At 46.2% G+C, this 24,923-nt stretch overlaps 1 protein-coding gene and 1 long non-coding RNA gene across 7 annotated transcripts; both read left to right on the forward strand.

Moving 5' to 3' along the window:
* Positions 1–28: 28 nt before the first annotated feature.
* Positions 29–1,321, forward strand: LOC120320516. Its single transcript, XR_005560008.1, has 2 exons — positions 29–724; positions 787–1,321. It is a non-coding gene; the product is annotated as an uncharacterized LOC120320516 (long non-coding RNA).
* Positions 1,322–5,497: 4,176 nt separating this feature from the next.
* LOC6526339 (gamma-aminobutyric acid type B receptor subunit 2) lies at positions 5,498–18,515 on the forward strand. Of its 6 annotated transcripts, none has more exons than XM_039370301.1 (11): positions 6,014–6,619; positions 8,396–9,460; positions 10,889–11,032; positions 11,428–11,703; positions 12,204–12,455; positions 13,034–13,396; positions 13,490–13,791; positions 14,161–14,299; positions 15,183–15,458; positions 15,557–15,875; positions 16,006–18,515. In XM_039370301.1, the coding sequence occupies exons 2-11, from the start codon at positions 8,849–8,851 to the stop codon at positions 17,238–17,240; spliced, it is 3,918 nt and encodes a 1,305-aa protein (XP_039226235.1). In that variant the 5' UTR covers positions 6,014–6,619; positions 8,396–8,848; the 3' UTR covers positions 17,241–18,515. The 6 variants fall into 6 exon arrangements, with proteins under 6 accessions (XP_039226240.1, XP_039226235.1, XP_039226237.1 ...); XM_039370303.1 differs by having other exon boundaries at positions 8,419–9,460; XM_039370304.1 differs by having other exon boundaries at positions 6,014–6,500.
* The last annotated feature ends 6,408 nt before the right edge of the window (positions 18,516–24,923 follow it).

Genomic DNA, 24,923 nt, shown 5'->3' on the forward strand with positions numbered 1-24,923 from the left:
AATGTATTTAAATTAAGCAGTTGCGACAAAACAAGAAGAGCCCACCGCCAGGCACATTTCTTTGGCTTTGTTTTTGCCACATTTCGTTTTCACTTTGCGGCAAGGGTTCTCTACGTTATTTCTCTAATTCTCTGGTCACCTTATGCGACAGCGAGAGAGCGAGAAAGCCGCTCGTGACGCCAGCAAAACGCGTCAAAGAGGCCTCATCTGTCTCTGTTCTGTCTGTGTCTATGCCTATGTTCACCGCATATATATCACCGCCCCTCCTCCGCCCCTTAACAAAAACAAACGTTCCAACACCCGAAAATAAACGACAATTGTTTAATGCACTTTGACACAGTTTAAATTCGTAGGAAAATTACCTAAACAGACGCGAGTGCCAAAACATGCAAATGGACGAATAAAAGATACCTTTTAAATATTAAGACATATAAGGAGCTCAAAAAAGGATTACCGATAGCTTTTACACAATTTAGAAAAACTTAAAACCTCGTTCTGTAATTATTTTTCATTGTTAGTTTAATATGTTTTCGTGTTGTGTCAGCACACCCATAAATACTCTTGTTATCATTTCAAATGATCAAGTAAACGATTCTGTTATTGCTCAACTTGCGTGGATCTGAGATACAGCCTAAAGTGGAAAATTGCAGCCCGAAGGGTGCGAGAAAGCAGCCAGCTGAGAAAATTACGCATACGCCCCGTTACCCCGTTGCCAGATGCCAAGGTACCGAGATGAAACGCTTTCGTATATTTTGTATTTGTCATTTTAATTAGAGCGTGTTGCAGGTGCACTGTTTTAGGGGAAAAGGAAAACGGGAAAGATAGAAATGCTCTACCTATGAGAGAATTGCTTTCAAAAACAAATTGGCCACCGCAATCTGGCTTCCGCAAATGATAGGCCTCATTATAGGCCCAATTTACATAATACATAAGCAGTGATAAATGGAGACGGCAAATAGCACTGATACGGGGACATTGCGTGCCGCCTTGGATCAGCGATAGTTGTTGGGGAGTCCGCCAAAGGTCGCCTTACATAAGTCGGCCGTTGAGTCGTAAGAAGCCAATTAGGGTTCAAAAGGTGAAGGAGCCAAAGCCGACCGGCAGGAGACGTCATCGCAAGTTCGGATAATAGCACCGACCACGCTGAAACGCACTGCATATATATTATTATAATTATTTATTTGTTTACTGCTAGGCTTATATCAACATCAAGAAATGTCAATGCTTCATTACAATACATTCAAATACTAATTTGAAATAAAACACAAGCTGCAATGATGATGTACTACAAAGGTAGTATAAGATTCTGGGAATCCCTTAATCATTTTGTTGAGGCATTAAAGTGGAGCAATTTCTTCAGAGAGAACAATTGCGTGGGATGGACTGGCTGTTACTCATTTATGGCAAAATGAAAAGTATGGCAGTGCCATAAACTGGTTCGCGACTCGGCTAAGAAAAAGCTGTCTGAGAAAGCGAGAGAATGCCACGTAAAGGGTGCCACATGCAACAGCTGGCGTTTGTTTACAACCGGCGAGCCGAGCTTACTCACATTGGTTGAACCGAGTTGAAGGCGCAACATTGATGCTGGTCGGTATAAAAGAAGACTCTTGGCCGCCAGCACTTAACAGTCTGTATTTTTCACAGACGAAGCGGTCTCAGCGGGTAAAATATTAGTACAGTGCACCCTCGGTACAGGGAATACGTGCATTTTCTTCAACGTAAAGGTAGAACTCTATTTCGGGCAACCGCCATATATACATATATGTTGTACAAATACCTCAATAAATATTTGAAATTATCTTAAAAAGTGACTAAATTGTAGTGCTTAACCTAAGAAAAATTCAACGAGCAGTTCATTATTTTTGAGCGCTGATTCAAAGAACTGATTCTAACAAAAAAGAATTATCCCGTGTGCCAATCAGCAGCCAAATCCGATCTCGGAATAAATCCAATGAAGTTGAATTTACAGCCTGCCGAAAATATTGTGTGTGGATTTCTGCGCTGATTCCGTTCGGATTTCGGACCAGCTAATTCAATTTGTGGCGAAAACCCGAAAACGTTAACTTTCAAACGGAACCTAATCCAATTAACCGGGATGGAGCGGCAGGAACCCGGAGCACATGCAAATTATCCGATTCTGTTCCGTTCTTAATTAACATTTAAAATGTTTCACGTTTTTTCGCCTTGAACCTTTTTGCGCGGAAACCACTCAGCGACCGCAGTTGTGGTGCGTTGGGTGGTTGGATGGTTGATGGTTTGTGTGGTGTGGTGTGGGTTTTTTCTCACCCTCTCTGAGATCCATATTCAGAAAGTTGCGAAATGTTAAATATTTGCAACACCTGAAAAATTGAATATATTTCATTAAAAGTGCAAAGTTTTCCGACGGCAGCGGCTGTTGTGGAAACATCAGCGAATGGGATGGTGAGAGAGGTTCAGTCTGAACCGCAGTCAATAAATAAACTTGGGAAAGTGTGTGTAAATGTATTTCAGAATCGAACAGAACAAAAGTGATGAGTGCGTGAGCTATCATAGTAAGTTAATTTAGGTATTCTATTGAAAAATGTATACTAAATGAAATTGTAACGGAAACTAACCGCCAACTCCGTGTAAACACTGTTAATCATATATATCAAACAACCATTGATCTTTTTTCTGTGTGCCTCCTGGCCATCTGGCGACTAACTCAATTTGCAGGCTTCAGTCACAGTCGCAGCTTTTCCTTTTCTCTGCTGGAAAAACCGCGACACAAAAGTGGACGACAGCCGGTGGTACTGGCGGTGGTTTGTCGTGGTGACGGCGGTGGTTCCACGTGATGGGGGTACCGGCTTACGGCAGATGTGGGCCGATGTCTGTTTAAAGCGCCATCATAATCAGCAGCATCATCATCATCAGCAGCGGCATCAGCATCAGCTTGGAGACCGACCTGCTGCTCCACTTCCCTTTGCCACTCCCTCCCCCCTCGCCGACTGGTCATGTTGTGCTTTGTTAAAAGGATTTTCACGGATTTCCGTTGTAATTTGAAAAGTTTTTGTACAACTTTTTTCATTAGAATAAGAGAGAGGCGTAGGCGGAAGAGGCATCCTGCTCCTGCTCCTGCGAAAGGTAAATGGTAAATGGCTCGGCCGTGTTAGTTTTTGAAGTGGCCTGCCACGAGCAGCCGGCGAACAGGTGTTAATTGTTTTCAAGCTAATTTGCCCCGGCGATAATGAATTTTTCGCCAGACCAGGCCCAAAAAGAAGAAAATTATAATTAAATTGCCCTGAAAGCGACGCGGATTTCAAGAACTTTAGCTAAGTCTGCTACACGCAGAAAAAAAGTTAAATCCGCTTACCTTTGATGATGTTGTAATTGTATCGTTGGACTGCATAAGCTGATGCTTGTTTAATACGTATACAATGTAACTGTTTTTTCTCACAAATCTCACAACTGTAGAAATACAACTGTATTACTTACCTCTTAAAATTGTCTTAACCAGGACTAGTCCATGGTGGAGAGGGATTCGGGTGAAGCAAATTGCCGAACCCAGCAATTTCAACTGTTGACTAAACACTCCGAGGGACAATAAAGTTAAGAGTGCGCTACATTCCGCCTCTTTCCCAGTCAACTGCCTTTCCCTACCAATTCCTTTGTCAACCTTGAAAAGGCGCGCAGGTGTGAAATGAGCGTGCGAAATGGAACCAGGCCTGCTCCAAAGGGAGTCCTGGTTGGAAAAAGTGGAGAGTGGGCTGGGATGAGGGGTAGTGCGTGTTTGGGAGATAATTGAATTTCTGATTTTAAGTGCTGTCGAGACGGGGACATCAGCAGAGGGTCGCTAAACAAGTCACAAAAGTGCAAATTTGCGCCGCAAAGTATGCAGCACTAAATTACGCATACGCCATGTGCTACAGCGGTGGTAGTGGCAGTGGCACTGGCAGTGGAAACCGGAACGTGTAAACTGTTTTGACTCGTCTTGCCCGAAAGTTGGGTTCCAGAAGCCTAAAACTAGGGAAGCTGCCAATTTGCCAAGTGTCCGCAAACAAAGCGAGACACACGAACCAAACGAACAGAACGAACCAAACGAGCAAACAACAGATAGTTGTCAACACGACGGACAGTCAGTGTGAACAGTGAATACCCTTTATCCAAACACAGATCCAGTTCGGCGAACACTTAATCCGGCCCTCCATAATCACACAGTTTAAATACGTAGACTGCTCTAAAGCGACACTTAATCTTGATTCGATTTGTACAGCAAACAGTCAGCGTAGGCTGAATTCCTGCAAAGACGGCAAGTATTACTTCCTATTTGATATGCCTTCTCTCCTCAGCAAATATTTGTTATTATAATACGGTGCAGGTGTCCAGTCCTCAAGCCGTATTCCAAGCACCCGCCTGAGAGAAGTTTCCCGACATTTCAAGTGGCATTGTAAAAAGTTTGCCAGCCAGCTCATTTAAAATGCAAATGGAGGCCGCTTGTACACAGGCAATCGCCACGTCCACCTTTCAGCCCCTTCCCTCGACGGCAAATTAGTTTGCAAGCTAAGAGAAACATAAACAGAACACGGCCAATATATCGCCCATTTGGGCTATAAATTATCAGGGCTATCACTCCTGCAGCGAGCCCCACTTGGAGAGGAAGTCATATTCGGGATTTATTTCGGGCTGCTCCTCCGGCAGGCGTTGTGCCCATAATCCGCTTTGTGCCCCAGCTGAACTTTGGCCTTTCAGCTCTCTCAGTTTTCATGGGGTAGTCAGGGTACGGGGTAGTCGACAGTCGCAACATCACTAACTTCTTAAGTGCAGTGCAACTTTTTGACACTTGAAATTGAGTTTTGCGGTGTAATTGCATTTTATTTGCCAACTTGAGCCGAGGGAACCAAACAACAGTCGCAATCCAATCCCGCTCCCATTCGCAATCCCCACTGCACTGCCATTGTAGCTGAAAGCTCGAGAATCCAATGGATGCTGTATCTTTCTGTCACTTGGCACTCCACCAGTGGTGGAAGAGGAGGTGGGAGGGGGGCAGTGGTGGAGGTGTCATCAAATTTGCATGGATGGCGCCGAGGAGGCTGCAGCTCAAGTCAAGTGGCGATAATCGCAATCTTTGGCTCGCCCGTTATCTTCGTCGCTCCCCATTTCATCTATCGAGTTACCTTACAAGGCCCTACACAGTAAAAAAATCCCCCGGTAGTTTGCTTACACTTTATTTTTGAGGTTGATTAACTCTTTACAAACTTCATTCAATGTCCCTGCTTGGTCTTCAAACATTTTCGATCAGCTATTATACTTTTTCGATATCTACCTTTTATTTATTACCGAATAGATAGTTTCTGTTGCTGTGTACAAGAGAATTGAATTGAATCATTTTCGCAAATGGATTGCCCGACCGGGGAGCCAGCAGAAGTGTAATGAAGGGGCCTGCAGTTTGGCAGCTCATAAAATCAACTTTACCATTCCACTCGCATGCAGCTCTCCACATGAATTCGGTGGCTGGTAGTTGGGGGCCAGAAAATTAATTACAATTTTTTGAATGGAGGTCATTGAAAGCGGATGGATGTGGATGTGGAAATGGATGGAGAGATTGATGAGGAATAGCAATCAAATCAAATTATTTTTCATTGCAGCTCAATAGGGGAAACGAAAACAAAACAAAAGCGAACCAAGCAAAAGGCCAGCCGGAAAACGGAAAGGGAAAATAAACTCGGGCGCATTATGCAAGCCCTGTCGAGCTGGGAAAAGCCAAAGAACTTCCCATCGACTGTTTGCCAGCTGGAAATGGAATGTTTAACAAATGCCAGGGCGGACACTTCTATTTCAGTATTTCAGTGCTTCAGACGGTGGTCAGTCAGTCTCACTGACTCAATGCAGCCATAATTAAGAGTGTCCTCGCTGTCAGCTCGCCATTGTTCTGTACTTTTTGTTCCTCCAGCGAAGGCAATGCGAATCGACAGCTGTCCTCTTTTCTCGAAATCTTCTGGCAGCGGGATAAATGAATTTTTCATTATAACAGTTGCAAATTATTTAGTTTCATGTTGGGCATTAATTTACATAATATAAACTTTCCCAGCTTTCCCAGCCAGTTTTCAATTGCCACAGCTTGTTGCTTGTCCCCGAGCGCCCCCAACTCCGATTCGCTTTTTCATGAATGAAATTTTGGCGCGCTTTCTGCCGCGCAGGCGCCCTCAGGTTGCCGAAGAGAGAGAGAGAAGCCGGTTGAAGGTGGATGATGGAAGTTGAAACCCCAGCCTCCTTGGAGGCTGCCATTTCAATCTGCGAGTCGGCAGACAAAAGCAGCGCGACTTGGACGGCGGCCAACAGTTGCGGTCTGGAGCTCGTAGGTTGCACTTCGCAGTCGCAGAAGTAAAATCCGGATACAAAACCCTCGAGAGATTTAAGCCTCCATCGTCGTGGTGCGTGATTTGATGCCGAAATGGCAAATTAAATAAAACAAATGAAATTATGGCTTGAATATGTATGATATGCCAATAAATTGTCATTTGTGTGTCAGTGCTAGTGCCAGTGTGAGTGCCATATGTGTGTCTTATGCGCAATATTTATGAATGTAATTTCCCACGACTGAGCAGAGACAATACTCGTTTTAGTTAAGTGAACCCGAAAAAGCGGATCTGCATTGTCTGTGGTAATCCCTGTGGAAATCCCCAAAGCTATTTTTCCCACACCCATCTCATCCGCCTGCAGCTGAGTATTGGCTGCATAGCAAATCGCATCAGGCATTCTGACATCGCATCTCGGATGGCATCTCTGGATCTCTGAATGGGCAAAGTGCTCAGCACACTCCATATCAGCTCTTCTTGCTTTTCTTTTTTTGTTCCCCTTTTTGCCACCAGTAGTTGCCTGCCAGTAGTTGCAACTTGCAGTTTACAGTTTACACACGACGAACAGCGAGTATGGAATCTGAATTACAAATGCAGCCAGCATTTTGCATAATTTATGTCAAGCATGAAAATAACAACTAAAGCGGGCGATGGCCAAAAGCGGCAGGGTGGAGCTGAGGGGGTCGACACACACATGGCCATAAATAAGTGCAGGTTTAAATACCACGGCAACAATTGTGAAATATGGCAGAATAATAGAAAGGACTAGAGCAGAGCAGCAGCTAAATATTCATATACTCAAATGTGCACTGCACTGGCAAAAAATAGCCAGGAGTGGTCTCTATGCACCATTTTGTACGCTTTGATAATTATATATAACATACATTTATAGGGGGATTAACCCTTTGAAAAACAATAAAAGGCACTCAAGTATGTACATTTGTACTTGAAAACTTGAGCTCAATGAAATCTATGAATTCGTTCTGATTGTTCAAGTGTTTGGCCATAGTTATGTTTGGTCATTGTCAATTCACGGAATTGAGCTCAGTTTGAAATATGGCCATCGCTTCTCTTAATAACTTGATTTATAAACAAAGCTGTCTATATTGATAAGCTAGCTTTAATTAAATAACCACTCACGTGTTTTGTTTAATTTAAAATAATTCTAAATTGAGTTGCCTCTAAACCGTTGCAGCTTAAGTGTTCAAATAAACCAGACAACTAGTTATATAGACACTTATATAGACAACTTGTGTCAAAAGAAGAAGGTCTCATAGACCGGCAACATTAGCTTGCGAATTTTCCTCATTTTTCCGCCAGTGCACGTACGAATATGAGTTGTTAGTGGCACGAGTAGCTCTGTGCAAACGGGTTAGTAGAGGCCAAATGTCAACTGTAGGCGGTGCACCCAGGGGTTAAGGAGTGCCAGAGAGGGGTTAAGTGGGCTTGGAACCCCCTTCGGGGCACGCCACTGTTCTGGGGACAAAACAAAGCGAAATGTGCCAAAAAGTTATTTTAGGCGAACAGCGAAAAGCGTGCTGTATGAAATGTGGAAAAGAAAAAAGCAGAAAGCGCGAAAGAAAGCGTCTATAAAGTGGGCTTAGGTGTGGGTAAGTGGGCGGTGGAAAAGCGGGTGGGAGTGCGGCAAAGGGACTGCAAGTTGGTAATCTCAAAACAATTATGCATACGCGCGCATACAGAGAAGAGCGTTTGCCACAGAAATCTGTGGCGCGTGAGAGTCGACAAAAAGTTGTCCAAAAGCCCGCAATGAAAGCGCAAAATGCTTGGCCATTAGCATAAAAAATAATGGCCAAGTGGCAGGCACACAACAAGTCATGAGCAGAGAAGCGAGCGGCGGGGTGTGTCCATTTCATCGAAGCCTTCGTCTTAATCCTTTTGACTGTCGAATTGGTGTGAAATGCCGTTTTGGGCCGCCCTTTTGTTTCGGTATTTCCATGACCATTCATTTTCACATAAAAAATTCAATGTTTGTACAGCTTACTTTCATACTACAGCACTTAAGAAATACAAAAAAAATATTCAAATAATTTTTGAATCGAATATAAAAAATTCTTAATTAGAATAAACTTTTTTCTACGAGAAGTGACTGAAACTAAAAAAGAAATAACAGCAAATAGCGAATGTCGCGTAGTTTTTTCCCGTGATACTCAATCGTGTCAATCGGACCTATCGAGAAGCTCCTTAGCATTGCATACTTTTATGGGCGAATGCTTGGCAGTGAATGTGCAAAAAGATACAAAATGCGAGCAAAAGTGAAGCCAATAAAAAGGCGATAAAATTGACGCCGATACAGGAGGAGGGAGCAGAGGGAGCAGAGGAGCAGAAGGAAGAGCCGCTCGTCGGAAGAGACACGATAAGCGTATCCTGTCGGCAGAGTGCATAAAAAGGCGATATATATTCCGGTGTCCTGTGCTGTGTGCTGTGTGGCTCGTGTTTGTTTGTTGCTGCAGCCCCTGATAGCCGACGATTCAAATGCCTTGGTGATTAATGGGCCATTGGCCATTGCCGACGGGATGCGCATAATTCAACCGGTCCAAAGGACCAGATACGGACCATGGCCGGCCGTGGGACTGAGGCTGGTCCTGGCCCTTGCCTGGGCAACGTCGGCAGCGGCTGCCATGGAGTCATCAGCCGAGCTGCAGGCCCTGGGCTACGAGGCAATTAGGCCAGGTGCTGCCTCAATTAGCACATCCAGCCCGTCCAGCTCGCCACCCGGAGAATCGGCATCGACTGTGGCTGCCGGGGGGATTCCGGTTCCACCCCGCTCCGATTGGAAGTACAAACGGACGAAAGTCAAACGCCGGCAGCAGCGCCTCAATTCACACAGCAATCTACCTGGCAGCACCAATGCCTCCCACGCCCACCACCTCCTGAATCTGCCGCCCAGGCAGCGATACTTGAAGGTCAACCAGGTGTTCGAAAGCGAGCGCCGCATGTCGCCGGCCGAAATGCAGCGCAATCATGGCAAAATCGTGCTGCTCGGACTCTTCGAGCTGTCCACATCGCGGGGTCCACGTCCGGATGGTCTGAGCGAACTGGGAGCTGCCACCATGGCCGTGGAGCACATCAACCGCAAGCGCCTGCTGCCCGGCTACACCCTCGAGCTCGTGACCAACGATACTCAGGTGAGAATGTCATTCCTACGTGGCGTAACCGTATGCCCCTCGTTGGGCGCCACTTCTAGGCGTCGCTGTTCCATTACGAAATTGAATTTTCATTCAGTAGCGCGTGCAACATTAAAACTTAATAAGAAAATCTGCAACAAAAAGAACGTAGCGGATAGCAGCTGCGTCTGTGGCTGTGGCCCTAAAAGAGAGGCAAATATGTCATCAACCTTCCGTCTTTCGCGCTTTTATTGCGATGAGTCGTTGCCTGCTTTGATGGGACACGCAAATGTATAAAACACAGTCACTGAAGAAAAACAAAGTCGCTCACTAAATTCCTAGCAATGTAAAGTTGTTACCAGCAATCTACTAACTCTATCCTTTGATATTAAAAACAGATAACGCAGAACAGTGAAACGAAATTTTCGTCTAGTTATACCCGTTACTCGTAGAGTAAAAGGGTATACTAGATTCGTTGAAAAGTATGTAACAGGCAGAAGGAAGCGTTTCCGACCATATAAAGTATATATATTCTTGATCAGGATCAATAGCCGAGTCGATTTGGCCATGTCCGTCTGTCCGTCCGTCTGTCTGTCCGTCTGTCCGTCTGTCCGTCTGTCCGTCTGTCTGTCTGTCCGTCCGTATGAACGCTGTGATCTCAGGAACTACAAAAGCTAGAAAGTTGAGATTAAGCGTACAGACTCCAGAGACATAGACGCAGCGCAAGTTTGTCGATTCATGTTGCCACGCCCACTCTAACGCCCACAAACCGCCCAAAACTGCCACGCCCACACTTTTGAAAAATGTTTTGAAATTTTTTCATTTTTGTATTGGTTTTGTAAATTTCTATCGATTTGCCAAAAAACTTTCTGCCACGCCCACTCTAACGCCCTCAAACCGCCCAAAGCTGCTACGCCCACACTTTTGAAAAATGTTTTGAAATTTTTTCATTTTTGTATTGGTTTTGTAAATTTCTATCGATTTGCCAAAAAACTTTCTGCCACGCCCACTATAACGCCTACAAACCGCCAAAAACTGTGTTTAAGACTCTCCTTCTCCCTTCCACTAGCTGAGTAACGGGTATCAGATAGTCGGGGAACTCGACTATAGCGTTCTCTCTTGTTTTATTATAAATTAAACCATAGCAAAGACAAAATAACTCTTCTATGATTTGAGCACCTAATTTACTAGGTTTTTGAAAGATTTTTTTAAGTGTATGCATATGCACATCGACCTTATCTGGAGCCGCATCTCTGGCTGTGCCTGTTCTCTCAAAGTCGACATTTTAAAAATGTTTATTGCGCCATCATGTTGCTTTTTTATTGCGGGGAAACGAGTCAGTGAGCAACGGCCTCTGCCCCTGATATTTGCCCTGCCCTCCATTGCTCATCTCTGATGTGGTGTCCTTTGCTCCTCCATTTCTTCACACTTTCCCGCTACGACATTCAGTGCGATCCCGGAGTGGGCGTGGATCGCTTCTTCCACGCCATCTACACACAGCCCTCGACGAGGATGGTGATGCTGCTGGGATCGGCCTGCTCGGAGGTTACCGAGAGTCTGGCGAAGGTGGTGCCGTACTGGAACATCGTGCAGGTGAGTCATCTGCGACTGATTAAAATGCAAATAATCCAGCTCGCCCGGCTCATCCAACCGACTCCCCGTAATCGGGCAATTTCTCAAAAATCTAATCAACTCACGTGCGTAGCTCGATTAGCATAAATGCTGCGGAATCCAGCCGATTCCAGCACCCCATAAACCTTTGAGCCATAAACATTTCCACAGCCCACAAATTATGAGGTCCACAAATTCACTTAGAGCATTTGCATTTGGCCTTTGAAGTTTCATTTCGGCTGCGCGTGTGTTAAATGAGTGGGGAAACTGGGAAGACACGTGAGCTGGGGGGCTGGATTTCTAGAAGCGTGTCTTGCATTTCAAGCGACCCTGTGTACAGTATACAAAGATAGTCTAACGATTTCCTTCGACGAAAGGTATCCTTCGGTTCCACATCGCCGGCGCTGAGCGACAGGCGGGAGTTCCCCTACTTCTACAGGACCGTGGCCCCGGATTCCTCGCACAATCCGGCGCGCATCGCCTTCATTCGGAAGTTCGGCTGGGGCACGGTGACCACTTTCTCGCAGAACGAGGAGGTCCACTCGCTGGCGGTGAACAATCTGGTCACCGAACTGGAGGCGGCCAACATATCCTGTGCCGCCACCATCACCTTTGCGGCCACCGACTTCAAGGAGCAGCTGCTCCTACTCAGGGTAAGCTCAAGGTGCCCAGGTGCACCTCATGGAAACTGTTGCTCGATTTAAACACACATTTTCGTTGTATTTTATATCGACAAAGTAGAACGTAAATATTTTTGAATATTTGTTTAAAAGACAAACATTAAAATTAACTAAATTATATAAACATTCATATATGGGTAAACTAAAATAGTGAGAACGTTGTTCTGTTGATTTTAAAAGCTTTTGCATGAACAAATATGAAAATGAAACGTATTTTATAGACCAATTTATTTGCCTGTGCACCTAGTTTACTTAGTTTTTAAACAAGTTTTCTCTAAGTTTCTTCAAGTTTTTGGTTCGTTCAGCCCGCATGGATAATTTTTTCATTAGCAGGCCCCATCGCCCAGAGACCCCTTCCAGCATGACTGTTACCCATTTTTCTTTAAGTGTGGGTGGGTGCTAATCGAAGGATGACAAATGACAAATGGGCACATGCCGTTCCGTTCCGTTCTGTTTCGTTCGTATCGCCACAGGAGACGGACACGCGCATCATCATCGGCAGCTTCTCGCAGGAGCTGGCCCCCCAGATCCTGTGCGAGGCCTACAGGCTTCGGATGTTCGGGGCGGACTACGCCTGGATCCTCCACGAGAGCATGGGTGCCCCATGGTGGCCGGACCAGCGCACCGCCTGCTCTAACCACGAGCTGCAGCTGGCCGTCGAGAACCTCATCGTGGTCTCAACGCACAACAGCATCGTTGGAAACAACGTGAGCTACAGTGGACTGGTAAGTTCAGAAGGCGCACTGCGAGAAATTAGTTTGACATGTTTTTGATGAGAAAAACAAAACCTTAACTATAAATAATTCAATTTGAGGAATTAGTAAGAACTAAATCTTGGTTGAATTGTAAGAAGAAATGCATATAAATTGGATGAAACCCAACTCTCAAAGACCCACTTGTATATTTGGCTGCTTTAAGTAACATTTTCCGGAATTGCCAAGACTTTTATTCCATCTTTTTTGTACACACAGGCGACTATCTTGTCCTTTGCGTTGTCCTGTCGCGTCCGTCTTTCTGTGCGTGTCCGAAATGAAATGATTTATTTGATTAGACAATCCCGAGGCTGCGATTGCGTTTCGCGATGGTTTCAACGATGGCGATGGCGATGGTGATTGCCAAGTGGGAAGCCGCATAAGTCCGGCCTGTCATCGCATTCGCATTCACCATCGCAGACGCGTTTTTATGGCTCTTTTAGTGCTGGTCATGAAATTGGGGCAAGAGTGGTAGCTGCTGTAGGCAATCTCATTACTGGCGGCATTCCTGCGGCATTCGAGGCTTGTTTAATCGCGTTTCCACTCCGCAGAACAATCACATGTTCAACTCCCAGCTGCGCAAGCAATCCGCCCAGTTCCACGGCCAGGATGGACTTGGATCCGGTTCTGGCTCCAGGATCAGTATCGCTGCACCACATTCTGATTCCCGCCGGCGGCGGAGGAGAGGCCTGGGAGGCATGAGCGGAGGACACCTCTTTCCGGAGGCGATCTCGCAGTACGCGCCGCAAACCTACGACGCCGTGTGGGCAATCGCCCTGGCCTTGAGAGCCGCCGAGGAGCACTGGCGGCGAAACGAGGAGCAGTCGAAGCTGGACGGATTCGATTACACCCGCAGCGACATGGCCTGGGAGTTCCTGCAGCAGATGGGCAAGCTCCACTTCCTCGGAGTGTCGGTAAGGAATCTACTCAACTGAATTCCAACCCCTTTCAACTTTGAGCTAAGGTTCTTCAGTTCATCACGAGTATTTCATTCTTTTATGTTGTAGGGTCCCGTGTCCTTCAGCGGCCCAGATCGCGTTGGCACCACTGCCTTCTACCAAATCCAGCGCGGTCTGCTGGAACCGGTGGCCCTCTACTATCCGGCCACGGATGCCCTGGACTTCCGGTGTCCCCGCTGCCGGCCGGTGAAGTGGCACAGTGGGCAGGTGCCCATCGCCAAGCGGGTGTTCAAGCTGCGGGTGGCCACCATCGCACCACTAGCCTTCTACACCATCGCCACCCTCTCCAGCGTGGGAATCGCGCTGGCCATCGCCTTTCTGGCGTTCAATCTGCATTTTCGGAAGCTCAAGTAAGGCGATAGGAACATAAATCATTGGCTTACTCTTTTTATGGCCTCTGATTTTTGGAATTTCTTATTTTTCATTAAATGCCTATAAAATATTTAGTGGCTATATAAAAGAGAGTTTGGGCGGACTTTTTCTTTATTTTTCTTGATGAGTTAACTGCTTTTAGTGCTCAACCGATTAAAACCATTATACACGTAACTCGTTTCGGTTTTGAAGTGAAGTAATTGGTTGGCCTTTCAGTTGGATTCTCGAGCCATCGTTAGCTGCGTTAGTATATATGTTTCGCACTCCACGGTTACTCTGCACTTTTTCTCCAAAGGTTTGAGGCGCCTCAGCGTATAACCATGACCATTCCCCTTCTCACTCCACAGAGCAATTAAACTTTCCAGCCCGAAGCTGAGCAACATCACCGCAGTGGGCTGCATCTTTGTGTACGCCACCGTCATCCTTTTGGGTCTGGACCACTCGACGCTGCCCTCGGCGGAGGACTCCTTCGCTACGGTCTGCACGGTGAGTTGTTATCCTTCGGCTCCGACATCCCCATTCCTATCCATATCCGCATCCTTATCCGCCTTTCCGCTCAGCCGTCTTTGTTTGACTTTGACGGGCTTCTGTGTGTAAGCAGGCATGTGGGGTCCTCATCAAATATGACTTTCAGTTTCAGGCTGGAACTTTCGAGTCGCGCTCATGTGTTTGCTTTATTTATGCACTGAGAGAAATGTTGCTTTTCATTTACATGTAGATGGCGATAAAACAACCTGCGGAATATAAAACTCACTGATGAAAGTACAGATGAATGTTATTTCAAAAGTGTTTATAAATCTAAGCTGAAAAGCGAGTGTCCCGTGTGTATTTTCAAGACACTCTACTGCGCCTGCTGGCTATAAATAGCCGTTGGTTTTCTCTGCAAATCTGCTCATCTTTAAGCTAGAAGCCAAGTCGAGTTTGACGAGCTTTCCATCCCGATCTTCAGGCCCTTCGCTTTTCCGCTTTTCCACTTTTCCCCTTAACAACTGCCTCGAACGCCACTCCTGGGAAATTTGCTGGCCGCTGTTGTTTCTGTTCCTGTTTCTGTAACCACTTCTTCTGGTGTTCCGCTTTTCCAGTTGCCTGCTTGTTTTTGTTTTTGTTATTGTTGGGGATTGTGGCAGGGAAATGCAAACACATGACACAGAAATTTACAACTTTTGTGATATTCCTTTATTTGCATAAATTTGAAACGCACAACAAAGTCTCCAGCACTCTGAGAATTGTGGTCCATTGATGACTTGTTTCCCCCCATTGTTGCCGGCGGCTTGTTTTCTTTGGCTCTGCCTGACATGACACTTAGTGTGTTACCTTGCTGCTGCTACAGTACATTCTCCCTAACCTGAACTTCCCCGTTATTCACCAGGCCCGCGTCTATCTGCTCTCCGCCGGATTCTCGTTGGCCTTTGGTTCGATGTTCGCCAAGACCTACAGAGTTCACCGGATATTCACGCGGACCGGCAGCGTTTTCAAGGACAAGATGCTGCAGGATATCCAGCTGATCCTGCTGGTCGGGGGATTGCTTTTGGTGGACGCGCTGCTCGTAACCCTCTGGGTGGTCACCGATCCCATGGAGCGGCATCTTCACAACCTGACGCTCGAGATCAGTGCGACTGACAGGAGTGTCGTTTACCAGCCTCAGGTAAAATAAACATATATATAACAAATAATAATCCAAATAATAATAATAATCTAATCACTTTCAATCTATGAATATCTTTTTCTATACTTTTCTTTTAGGTTGAGGTTTGCCGTTCGCAGCACACGCAAACGTGGTTAAGTGTCCTGTACGCCTACAAGGGTCTACTTCTTGTGGTGGGTGTCTATATGGCCTGGGAGACGCGCCACGTGAAGATCCCTGCCCTCAACGATTCACAGTACATTGGAGTGTCGGTCTACAGTGTGGTCATCACCAGCGCCATTGTCGTGGTTCTGGCCAACTTGATTTCCGAGCGGGTCACCCTGGCCTTCATCACAATCACAGCTCTGATTTTAACCAGCACCACCGCCACTCTTTGCCTGCTCTTCATCCCAAAACTGCACGACATCTGGGCAAGAAGTATGTATTGCTCAGAGGACCAATGATATAATGGTTATTTACAAAATTCGGTTTGGTTCTTAATTTCCATTAATCCTATGTTCTGTCTGGGACCTTTTCCCTTAATCTTTTAAAAACCATTCTTCCTCAGACGACATTATCGACCCAGTTATCCACAGCATGGGTCTCAAAATGGAGTGCAACACACGCCGATTCGTGGTGGATGACCGCCGTGAACTGCAGTACCGGGTGGAGGTGCAAAACAGGGTCTATAAGAAGGAAATCCAGGCTCTGGACGCCGAAATTCGAAAGCTGGAGAGGCTCCTCGAGTCGGGTTTAACCACCACCTCCACCACAACCTCGTCGTCCACCTCGCTCTTAACGGGTGGAGGTCACTTGAAGCCGGAACTGACGGTAACCAGTGGAATCTCGCAGACTCCGGCTGCCAGTAAAAACCGGACACCAAGCATCTCGGGAATACTGCCGAATCTCCTGCTCTCCGTGCTGCCTCCTGTGATTCCCCGGGCCAGTTGGCCCTCAGCCGAGTACATGCAGATCCCGATGAGGCGCTCCGTGACCTTCGCCTCCCAGCCGCAACTAGAAGAGGCCTGCCTGCCCGCACAGGACTTGATTAACCTCCGTTTAGCCCATCAGCAGGCCACGGAGGCTAAGACGGGCTTGATAAACCGATTACGAGGGATATTTTCTCGCACAACTTCGAGCAACAAGGGATCCACGGCCAGCCTGGCGGACCAAAAGGGTCTGAAGGCGGCCTTCAAGTCGCACATGGGTCTGTTCACCCGCCTGATTCCCTCCTCTCAAACGGCGTCCTGCAATGCCATATACAATAATCCCAATCAGGATTCCATTCCCTCGGAGTCGTCCTCCCACCCGAATGGTAACCACTTAAAGCCCATCCACAGGGGCTCATTGACCAAAAGCGGTACACACCTGGATCACCTTACCAAGGATCCGAATTTCCTGCCCATCCCCACTATTTCGGGTGGTGAACAGGGGGACCAGACATTGGGTGGAAAGTACGTGAAGCTGCTGGAGACCAAGGTGAACTTCCAATTGCCCAGCAACCGGAGACCTTCGGTGGTGCAGCAGCCGCCCAGTCTAAGGGAACGGGTAAGAGGTTCGCCACGCTTTCCACACCGCATCCTGCCGCCCACTTGTAGCCTCAGCGCCCTGGCCGAATCCGAGGACCGTCCCGGAGATAGCACCTCCATCTTGGGCAGCTGCAAGTCCATTCCCCGCATATCCCTGCAGCAGGCCACCAGTGGGGGCACCTGGAAATCCATGGAGACAGCGGGCAAGTCGAGGCTTTCCCTCGGCGATTCACAGGAAGAGGAGCAGCAGACGCCTGCGAATGGCATGGAGTAAATAAGATGTCCAGTCCACTGTCCACAGTCCAAATCCATGTCCTCGTCAATTAGAAGCGAAACACCAAGCAATTATTTTATCACACGCCCACAAAATCTGCCCCAGAATCGCGCGTGTGCAACTGACCAATCATCAGCTTAAAGCAATCAAACGCATTAGGGTAAATCGCTAGATAAGTCACGATAGGAACCTCCCCTCCTCGTCGAGTTCTCATAGCTAGTCATTTTCCTGAACTTAGCCGAAGCAGCTACACAGAGAAAAAACTGCAGGCACATTGTGCTCTGTCTAGAAGTAGAAACAATTTACAAAGTAAACTAAGAAATTTATGAAATGGTAGAGTTGATCTTCATATTCACGTTGAGTCTATGTTTTCGATATCAGAAAGTTTTCTGAGAACTACCATCAGTATTCGCCCCGGGGTGCCAAATGTTTAGCAAAATGCTAAAATACTATTTTTTAGACTATTTCATGATAATCATTTCCTAAGTCCTAGTGTAGTGATCCCTTACTAAGCATGGATATTATTTCCTTAGGTATTTCGGCGAAGAAAGAAGATAACTTTAGGTCTTTAAAAAATGTTATTTCCATTCGTTTCTTTGAATTGATAAGATAACATCGAGGTCGTTTAAGCTTAGTTTAGACCTAATCGCATCTCTCTGTGTAGAATCTCCTCCGCAATGTGATTGACCCTGGGCCGCGTAGGACCATCATCTAGGTTAAGTAGATGCGCTTGTCGGCCACTTCCAGTTTCCCAGCCAGTTGTGATTAACCTAATCCTTAACCCTTGCAACTTATCATCCTCCTAGTCGTAAGTAGCTGCATTAGTGTTTGTTTTCTTGTTGTTGTGCCGCCGCAGGACGGCTGTATCTGCGGTGTATCTACAGTGTATCCAGTGAGCAATACTAAGAATCGTACTTAAAGTTAGAACCTAGCATCAGCCGAGATCCAGAACCAGAGCCAGAATCAGAAACAGAACCAGAACCAGAGTAGAGTAGGGGTTGGCAGCCAGTGAGTATGATTAATCATCGCAGACTAACCTTGAACCATGTAAGAGTCCAGAGATGTTAGGGCGAAAGCCAAAACACTTGAGAACTGCTCAAGACTAAGTCGTAAGTTTTAGCATTGTAATCCCAATCGACTTCAATCCACACACCACGCAGCATACACCACACACCATACTACCGCAATCCAAACTCTACCTTCCCACCACTCGGATAACTTGAATAAACAGAGAAGTCTAAGCAGAAATGCCAAGCCAGAATAATGATTAATTAATTAAACTTGTTTTATTGAGTGCCGCCTCGGGGGAACCGAGACCGCTGCAGACTCACAGATTCTCGGACTCAGATACAAATGCCGGGCGGGCCAAGAGAAATGACTTTGTACAAAGCCGTGAAATGAGTTGGATCTGGATCCTGCACAATGGCCGCCGAGACTAATAGAGTTTGGTGATTAAGTTGACGCTGCAATTTGTTACCATAAATAAATAAATAAATCGGATGACCGAATCGCCGGGCGGTCGACCTAACCTGTACCCAGCTCCTATGCTCCTTTGCTCCATGCACTTTCTATCCGTAGATCCTCGCGAGCTTGGTGGCGTGTGAATTTATCTTTATGCTCGTAAAACAAAAAGCACATGAACCTGAATCGGCCAAATAAACATTGACGACAACACGAGGGAAAACGTGCACGGTAAAAAATAGTTTAGTTCTTTACATTGTTCTCTTGTAACAATTCTTGTTTGTTATTACAAAGAAGAAACCTTCTAAATTTTTAATAAAATGATTTAAGTATTACTTGGAAGTTTAAATGGTTTCTCTGCACAAAACATTTCTCCCTGTGCAAAACAGTGGCTGGGGATAGATGTGATGGTGACACTCATAGCCGAAACGAATGAATACGCCAACATTTTTCATGGCTCCATTCAGTGGCTTCCACTCCCCAGTTTCCATTGCCCCAAACTGACGCACCAGGATTTATCCGCGCGCTCTTTGTTGCCACTTGGCTCACTGTTGGTGGTTGATGGTCGGGGATCGGAGGTCGGTGGTCGTTGTTCAGGGGTCAGGGGTCACAGGTCGTGCTCCGCTTCCGCTCAATAAAACGGAGCTGCTGTCTTTGTATTTGCTTTATTACAGTTGGAGTACCTTTTGCCCGAAGGGCTGTCACAGCGGCGAAATGTTTATTTATTGCACATATTTGCCACAGCTGCTGCCCTCTACGTCCCCATTTGCTCGTGGTCCATTCAGCCGACGACGACATTTCGTGGCGTCGCAAAAGTTGCGCAAATATTAATTTTAATCAAGCTAATTAATATGGTCAAGCCGGACCCAGAGACAGGTCCCGAAAAAAGGCAGAGCGACCAGAATGAGTAAATGAGTAAAAATGGGGACATGTGCAGTGGCGATATGTGGTTGAATTGGTCGGTAAATTTGTCAATACTGAAATGTTCCATTAGTTATGTTGACGGCAAAAAATATTAGGATTAGAAACTGGACAATGAAGCTTAGCAATTTCGAGAGTGCGAATTATTCTTCATGCTTTATGTTATGTGTAGTATATGTTTAACACGCTGATAGATACTCTCCTGCTTCCAGCTAACCTCTGACATTACTCCCTATTTGTTTAAGTATTTATAAGATTACCTTTTTAAAGGTTTAAGCCCGCAATGAAACCCCTCGAGTCAATCGCTGCCTACGCCACTGCCTCTGCTTGTCGCCCGCATTGACAAATGGGCTCTGGGTCAACAGGTTGAGCCCCGCGCAAAAAAGGGCATCGCGCACATTGTCCGGAGACCTCTTTGGTGGCTCTCGCCTCGGTGGCACTGCGGTCGGTTCATTAAAGTTGAGCCCATGGGCGCAAAGCCCACTTAATTAGCACCCGCGCCAAAGGCAATTTACGCATATGCCAAAGTGCATTAAGTGGGCAGATCTCTCCTGATGCGACGGTGATGGCGGTGTCTCTGCGGAGCCACACGCCAATTCGCGCTAATTATTCAGGATTATTATCTCGAGCTGCGAATGTATGGCTAACAACAATGCTCGGGGGTCTGCAATGATTCCCACGAGCCATCGGTGCCGCAGAAGCTCTTGCACTTTATTTACCTTTGGCGTAAAGCGCTCAAGTTTATTCCCCTATCGCCCCCGGAAGGTGGCTCATAAAACGGCACTAAGTTATTTTCAATCAATAAAAACAACATAAACAAAAAGCAAGCTGTAAAAAATACACTCAAGTGCGCCGGCCCACACACGTGCCCCTCTGTCAGCCAGCAAAAAAGAATTGAAAGGAAAGGAGAGAAAGAAAAGGGAAATGAAAGGAAACCACTGTGCTCCCAATTTGCCAATAAATTTGCCTGCCATGCACTGCCTGTAATTCAAAGAAGCGAGTGAACTGAAACAGCTACACATAACAAGCCAACAGCAGCATGATGGAAAAACCGGGGGTCGAAATGAGGAAAGCCAGCACCAGAGCCAGAGCCAGGCAACGCCAAAATGTTGGCCAAAAAGTTTTCCCCCCTCCTCCCGGCATTTCACTCAACTTTTCCTTTTGGTACGTGGCTGCTGTCAGCGCTGGAAATGACAAAATATGCTCGCACACATCGCACACAGGTTGGGATCTCTCTTATGGGTCTCATCCCCGGACCTTCTGCTTAATCAGGCATGAAAACATCCACGTTAAACATTTTCCGCACTGATGACAATTCGCACTTTTAATTGAGATGCGAGCACTGAGAGCAAAAAACATATGCTCTTAAATCGTTTAAATCAATCACAATCGCAATTTCATTTGAATTTATTCATTCAATTTGCATGCTGAAAAATTTGGTTTCAAGTGAAATAAACTTCATATTGATGGGAAACATGCACCATAATTATAATAATAATATCCATTGGATACATTTTCTATTATTTGCAGTGAAGTTGGATTAAAAGGTGCCAGGCATAAGCGTTCTAATTGGTTATCTCGGGGGAATCGCGGCTAAGGAATCGCAGCCGAGCGACAACGGGTAAGCGGGAAATGGCAAATGGAAAATGGTAAATGGTAAACGAGTAGCGGAAAACGGATTTCTGGCCCAGCGAGCTGCTGATTGAAAACTCTCGAGGAGGGGAATGGAAGAGGGGAGGGAAAATAAGTGTGCTTCCATGCAAATGCCGCCGTTAGATACAATCAGAGTCAGCGAAATGGCGAGTGGTGGTGAGCTGTTGCCATTGAAGTCGTGATTGCAATTTATTATAAGCGAGCTGTAAACAAATGCAGGAGAAATCTTCGCAGTTATTGTCGCGACAACTGGAAAAGACAGGAAGCAGCTGCCACCAGGAGTGGATGTGGATGTGGATGTGAGCGAAGGAGATGCAGAGGAGGATGCACTCGCATGTTCAGTTACCATGGGAAATTACGCGAGTGGCACGCCAGCACACACACATGCGCACGTCTGACGAAGAAATAACATAATGTTGTTGACACACTGCACACAGGCACACCCCTACACACGTACGTAAAGCCAACTAGAAGCGGAAACGGAAGTAGCAACATGGCGACAGATGAGAAGGAGCAACTCGAGGCTGCCAACTGATTGCTATGGATGGCACCGATGAGGGGGGAGCGGAACGGAGCGGTCGAAATCGGTTAGGAAAATGGAGGTGCATGATCGAAGGCCAAAAATGCAAATACCCTAGTGAAGCATTTTACTTTCATCCGATAAACCCAAACCGGAAATGGTTCTTCGTCCAAATGAAATCGGAAAATTAATAAGCAGAAAAGAGAGAGAAACCTATGTTACCTTTACAAGTGGCAAGCTTCTTATCCAAACTAAAATACCCCCGAAAAAGTAAAAAAGGCAAGGCGAGGACTGCGTCTTGGCAGCCAAATGATTAATTTCAACAAGCTGCCACAAACTGTTGATGGAGCAGCCGGCAGAACGGCACCCGGAAAATCTCAGGGAAGGGTGTCCTTCGGGAAGGCGCGACAACAACTGTCGTACGTGTCTACGCTCGAGTTTATCGACTATCTGAGTATCTGAGTATGTGAGTATGTGAGTATGTGCGAGTTTATCGAGCCAAATGCAAACTTCGGGGACGATGCCAAGAAGCGAGGCAGCGTTGATTTTGCGCTCCAGAACGTAATGAACCACAAAATAACAGAAACTCAAGGATTCGGTTAAGCATTAGCAATTCCGTCAAATCTGGCGAAAAGCTGGAAATATTTGCTGTCCAATGTGCTCATCCGCATTTTGATTGGATGGCACGTCTACTCGTATGTGGCAGCCAACTTGCTTTAGTACATCTCACTTTCGATCTGGTCCTGAATAACAGATAATCCACTACTTTGAGCTTCGGAATTTGAAATTTCGTGCACTCATTTGAGCAGTTCAATTATTTCAGCAGACGTTGTGAAGAACTCATTATTCAATTTCCTTTTCTGCACCTCTAAGACATTAACGTACCTCTTTTCCTTTTCCTTGCACATTTGAGAAACTATTTAAATATTGCCCCTTCAATCTGTCGCACGCACTTAATGATCGGATTACCCTGCTAATGTCAGGACTCGTCGAAGTGGAACGGAATTGGATTTGCATTTCTATTGAAAACCGAAACGGGGCCTTCCGAAAAGAGATGGCCAAAACAAGTACTACTACTACTGCTGCCCAGAAGCGGAGATCAAATAACCGGGCCGAGAGTTCAACTGTCAAAACGTTTCCTGGAAATTTCTCAATTCTCATGGTGGCTGAGTTGCTGGCCATGGGCTGCTCCCTCTGCCAATTCAACCCGGTCTCAGCCCAGTTTACTGTGTTTGATTTGCGGTTGTGCATCCATTTCAGTGCAAATGAAGCAAACGAGCCGTGCGGTCATTAGATGTCGCCCCGGTCCGAGTCCTGGCCACCGCAATGTTTGTCCCCGGAGCTTCTGGATCGGAAGGATATGGCAGAATCCATTGGAGAGAGAGCCGGACATTAAGCGAGCCCTGAAGTGCAGCACTAAATTCAGCCCGTTTAAGCCAACTCAACCACATTAATTTCGCGCAGCTGCTGAATTTTTAATTACAGCAGACAGCGCCCGCAACGCAGGTGAAAAGCTAAGCCAAACGTGTCCAAATCAGCGTCAAAGTTTCGCCGCGCTCCACCTCATTTAACTTTTTTTGGCAAGACAACTTGACACGCGCTTCCCACACGCGGCAGCCACACATGCAGCACATGCAACACATGGCGTATGCGTAATCTGCATTGTTTGCCCGCGGCGGCATCACGCCATATATTGCACCTGCAACGCTATGACTTGATAAATATTTCCATTGGCGTCAACATAATCAACAACAAAAGAGGCTATAAAACGGTAGACGCGGGGGAGAAGTCATCCCTTTGTCTTGCAAACTGCAAAAATAAGTTTTAATTAGACGTCACTGCAGGGAAAGTTTTCCGGCGCTCACGCGGCGTATGCGTAATGCGCCAGGCAGAGATGAGCACGGCTGACAAAAGGAATTAGCTAAACCCAATATGCCAGGACTTTAAAGGGTTTATGACCATAAAGCCATGTTTCAATATTTTTCAAATTTCTAAATACTTTATGACTGTCTACATTTTGCAACAGAGTTCCATTTCTATCTCTAAGTAAACAAGTTAGATGGCAGCGCCAATAACTGCCGCTCATCGCTGGCTGTAAACCCCGTGTAGTTGGGACAAACTTTAATCAAAACTTGTGTTCCTTCGCAATTACGGGGCAAGAAGTCAGTTAAAATGCACGTGCCCCGAACTTCCCTTTGGCCCGTCCCCAGTTCACCTCTAATTAAGCGACGCGAAGCGTTTTAAGCTGGCACGCGGGATGGCAGATGCAATGCATCATTAATGCAGACTCACTCACACGCTCCCGGTGCCACGCCCACCCGCCTCCGCACAAATACATGCTCGCGCAGAAACACACTCTGAAAAATGGCTTAAATATGATCAAGATAATGCAGTAAAATATTCAAGAGACAAGTGAAAATACGCCTTCCAATTCAAACTTAAGTTTGATCTCAAGAAATTTTATTCATGCGTCCTTAGTGTGAGTATTCTTGGTTTATGAATAATATTATTCTCGTTATTCTTTTTTAGCAGTGCACTCACAAAATGCCTGTTGAAATGTGCGTGTCCTCAACGCCGCGAATAGGCTATGAACGGTCAGGGGGGAAGGAGGAAGTGGGGCAGTGGGGAAAGAATTCCTGGGCAGGGGCTGGAGTGGGGAAATGGGGGAAATATGGCAGCTAATAGCTCCTTTTATGCTCCACTTGAATTCCCCTTTTCGGCGGTTCCGCTTTTCGGCGGTTCAGTGTTTTGCCACGTAGGCGGCATAAAATTTTTCGGCCGTGATTATTACGCCAAGGGTCGAGGGTGAAGTGAAGTGAAGGCCCTCGTAATTTCATTAAAATTTTATTAGCTCAATGTATGAGACTCAGGTTGGCTGTTGCGAGTTTGCGAGTGTGTGAGAGTCTCAGGTTTTGATTTGGCCAAATGAAATTATCACCTATGCGAGCTATGAACATAAAACCAGCAACAACGGACTTGCCAAGATGGCTTTCCCTTTTAAGTATTCCGCATTTTGTGGGCGGGAAGGGGGGCAGTGGTGATGGCTGTTGAAAGAGCCTAAATGCCCCTCAAAGTTGCAGCTTTTCAGTCAAGCGAGTGCGAGTCATTCAATTTCACCCCTGACGCGC

The sequence above is a fragment of the Drosophila yakuba genome, chromosome 2L, assembly GCF_016746365.2.
Source record: "Drosophila yakuba strain Tai18E2 chromosome 2L, Prin_Dyak_Tai18E2_2.1, whole genome shotgun sequence".
NCBI classification, from domain to species: Eukaryota; Metazoa; Arthropoda; class Insecta; order Diptera; family Drosophilidae; genus Drosophila; species Drosophila yakuba.

Bases quoted from the DNA above. Each gene is read 5' to 3' on its own strand.
- LOC6526339 (XM_002087425.3), top strand. From the start codon at position 8,849: ATGCGCATAATTCAACCGGTCCAAAGGACCAGATACGGACCATGGCCG. The intron at 11,033-11,427 runs GTGAGTCATCTG...CTTCGACGAAAG, and splicing joins CGTACTGGAACATCGTGCAG to GTATCCTTCGGTTCCACATC. The intron at 15,459-15,556 runs GTAAAATAAACA...CTTTTCTTTTAG, and splicing joins GTGTCGTTTACCAGCCTCAG to GTTGAGGTTTGCCGTTCGCA.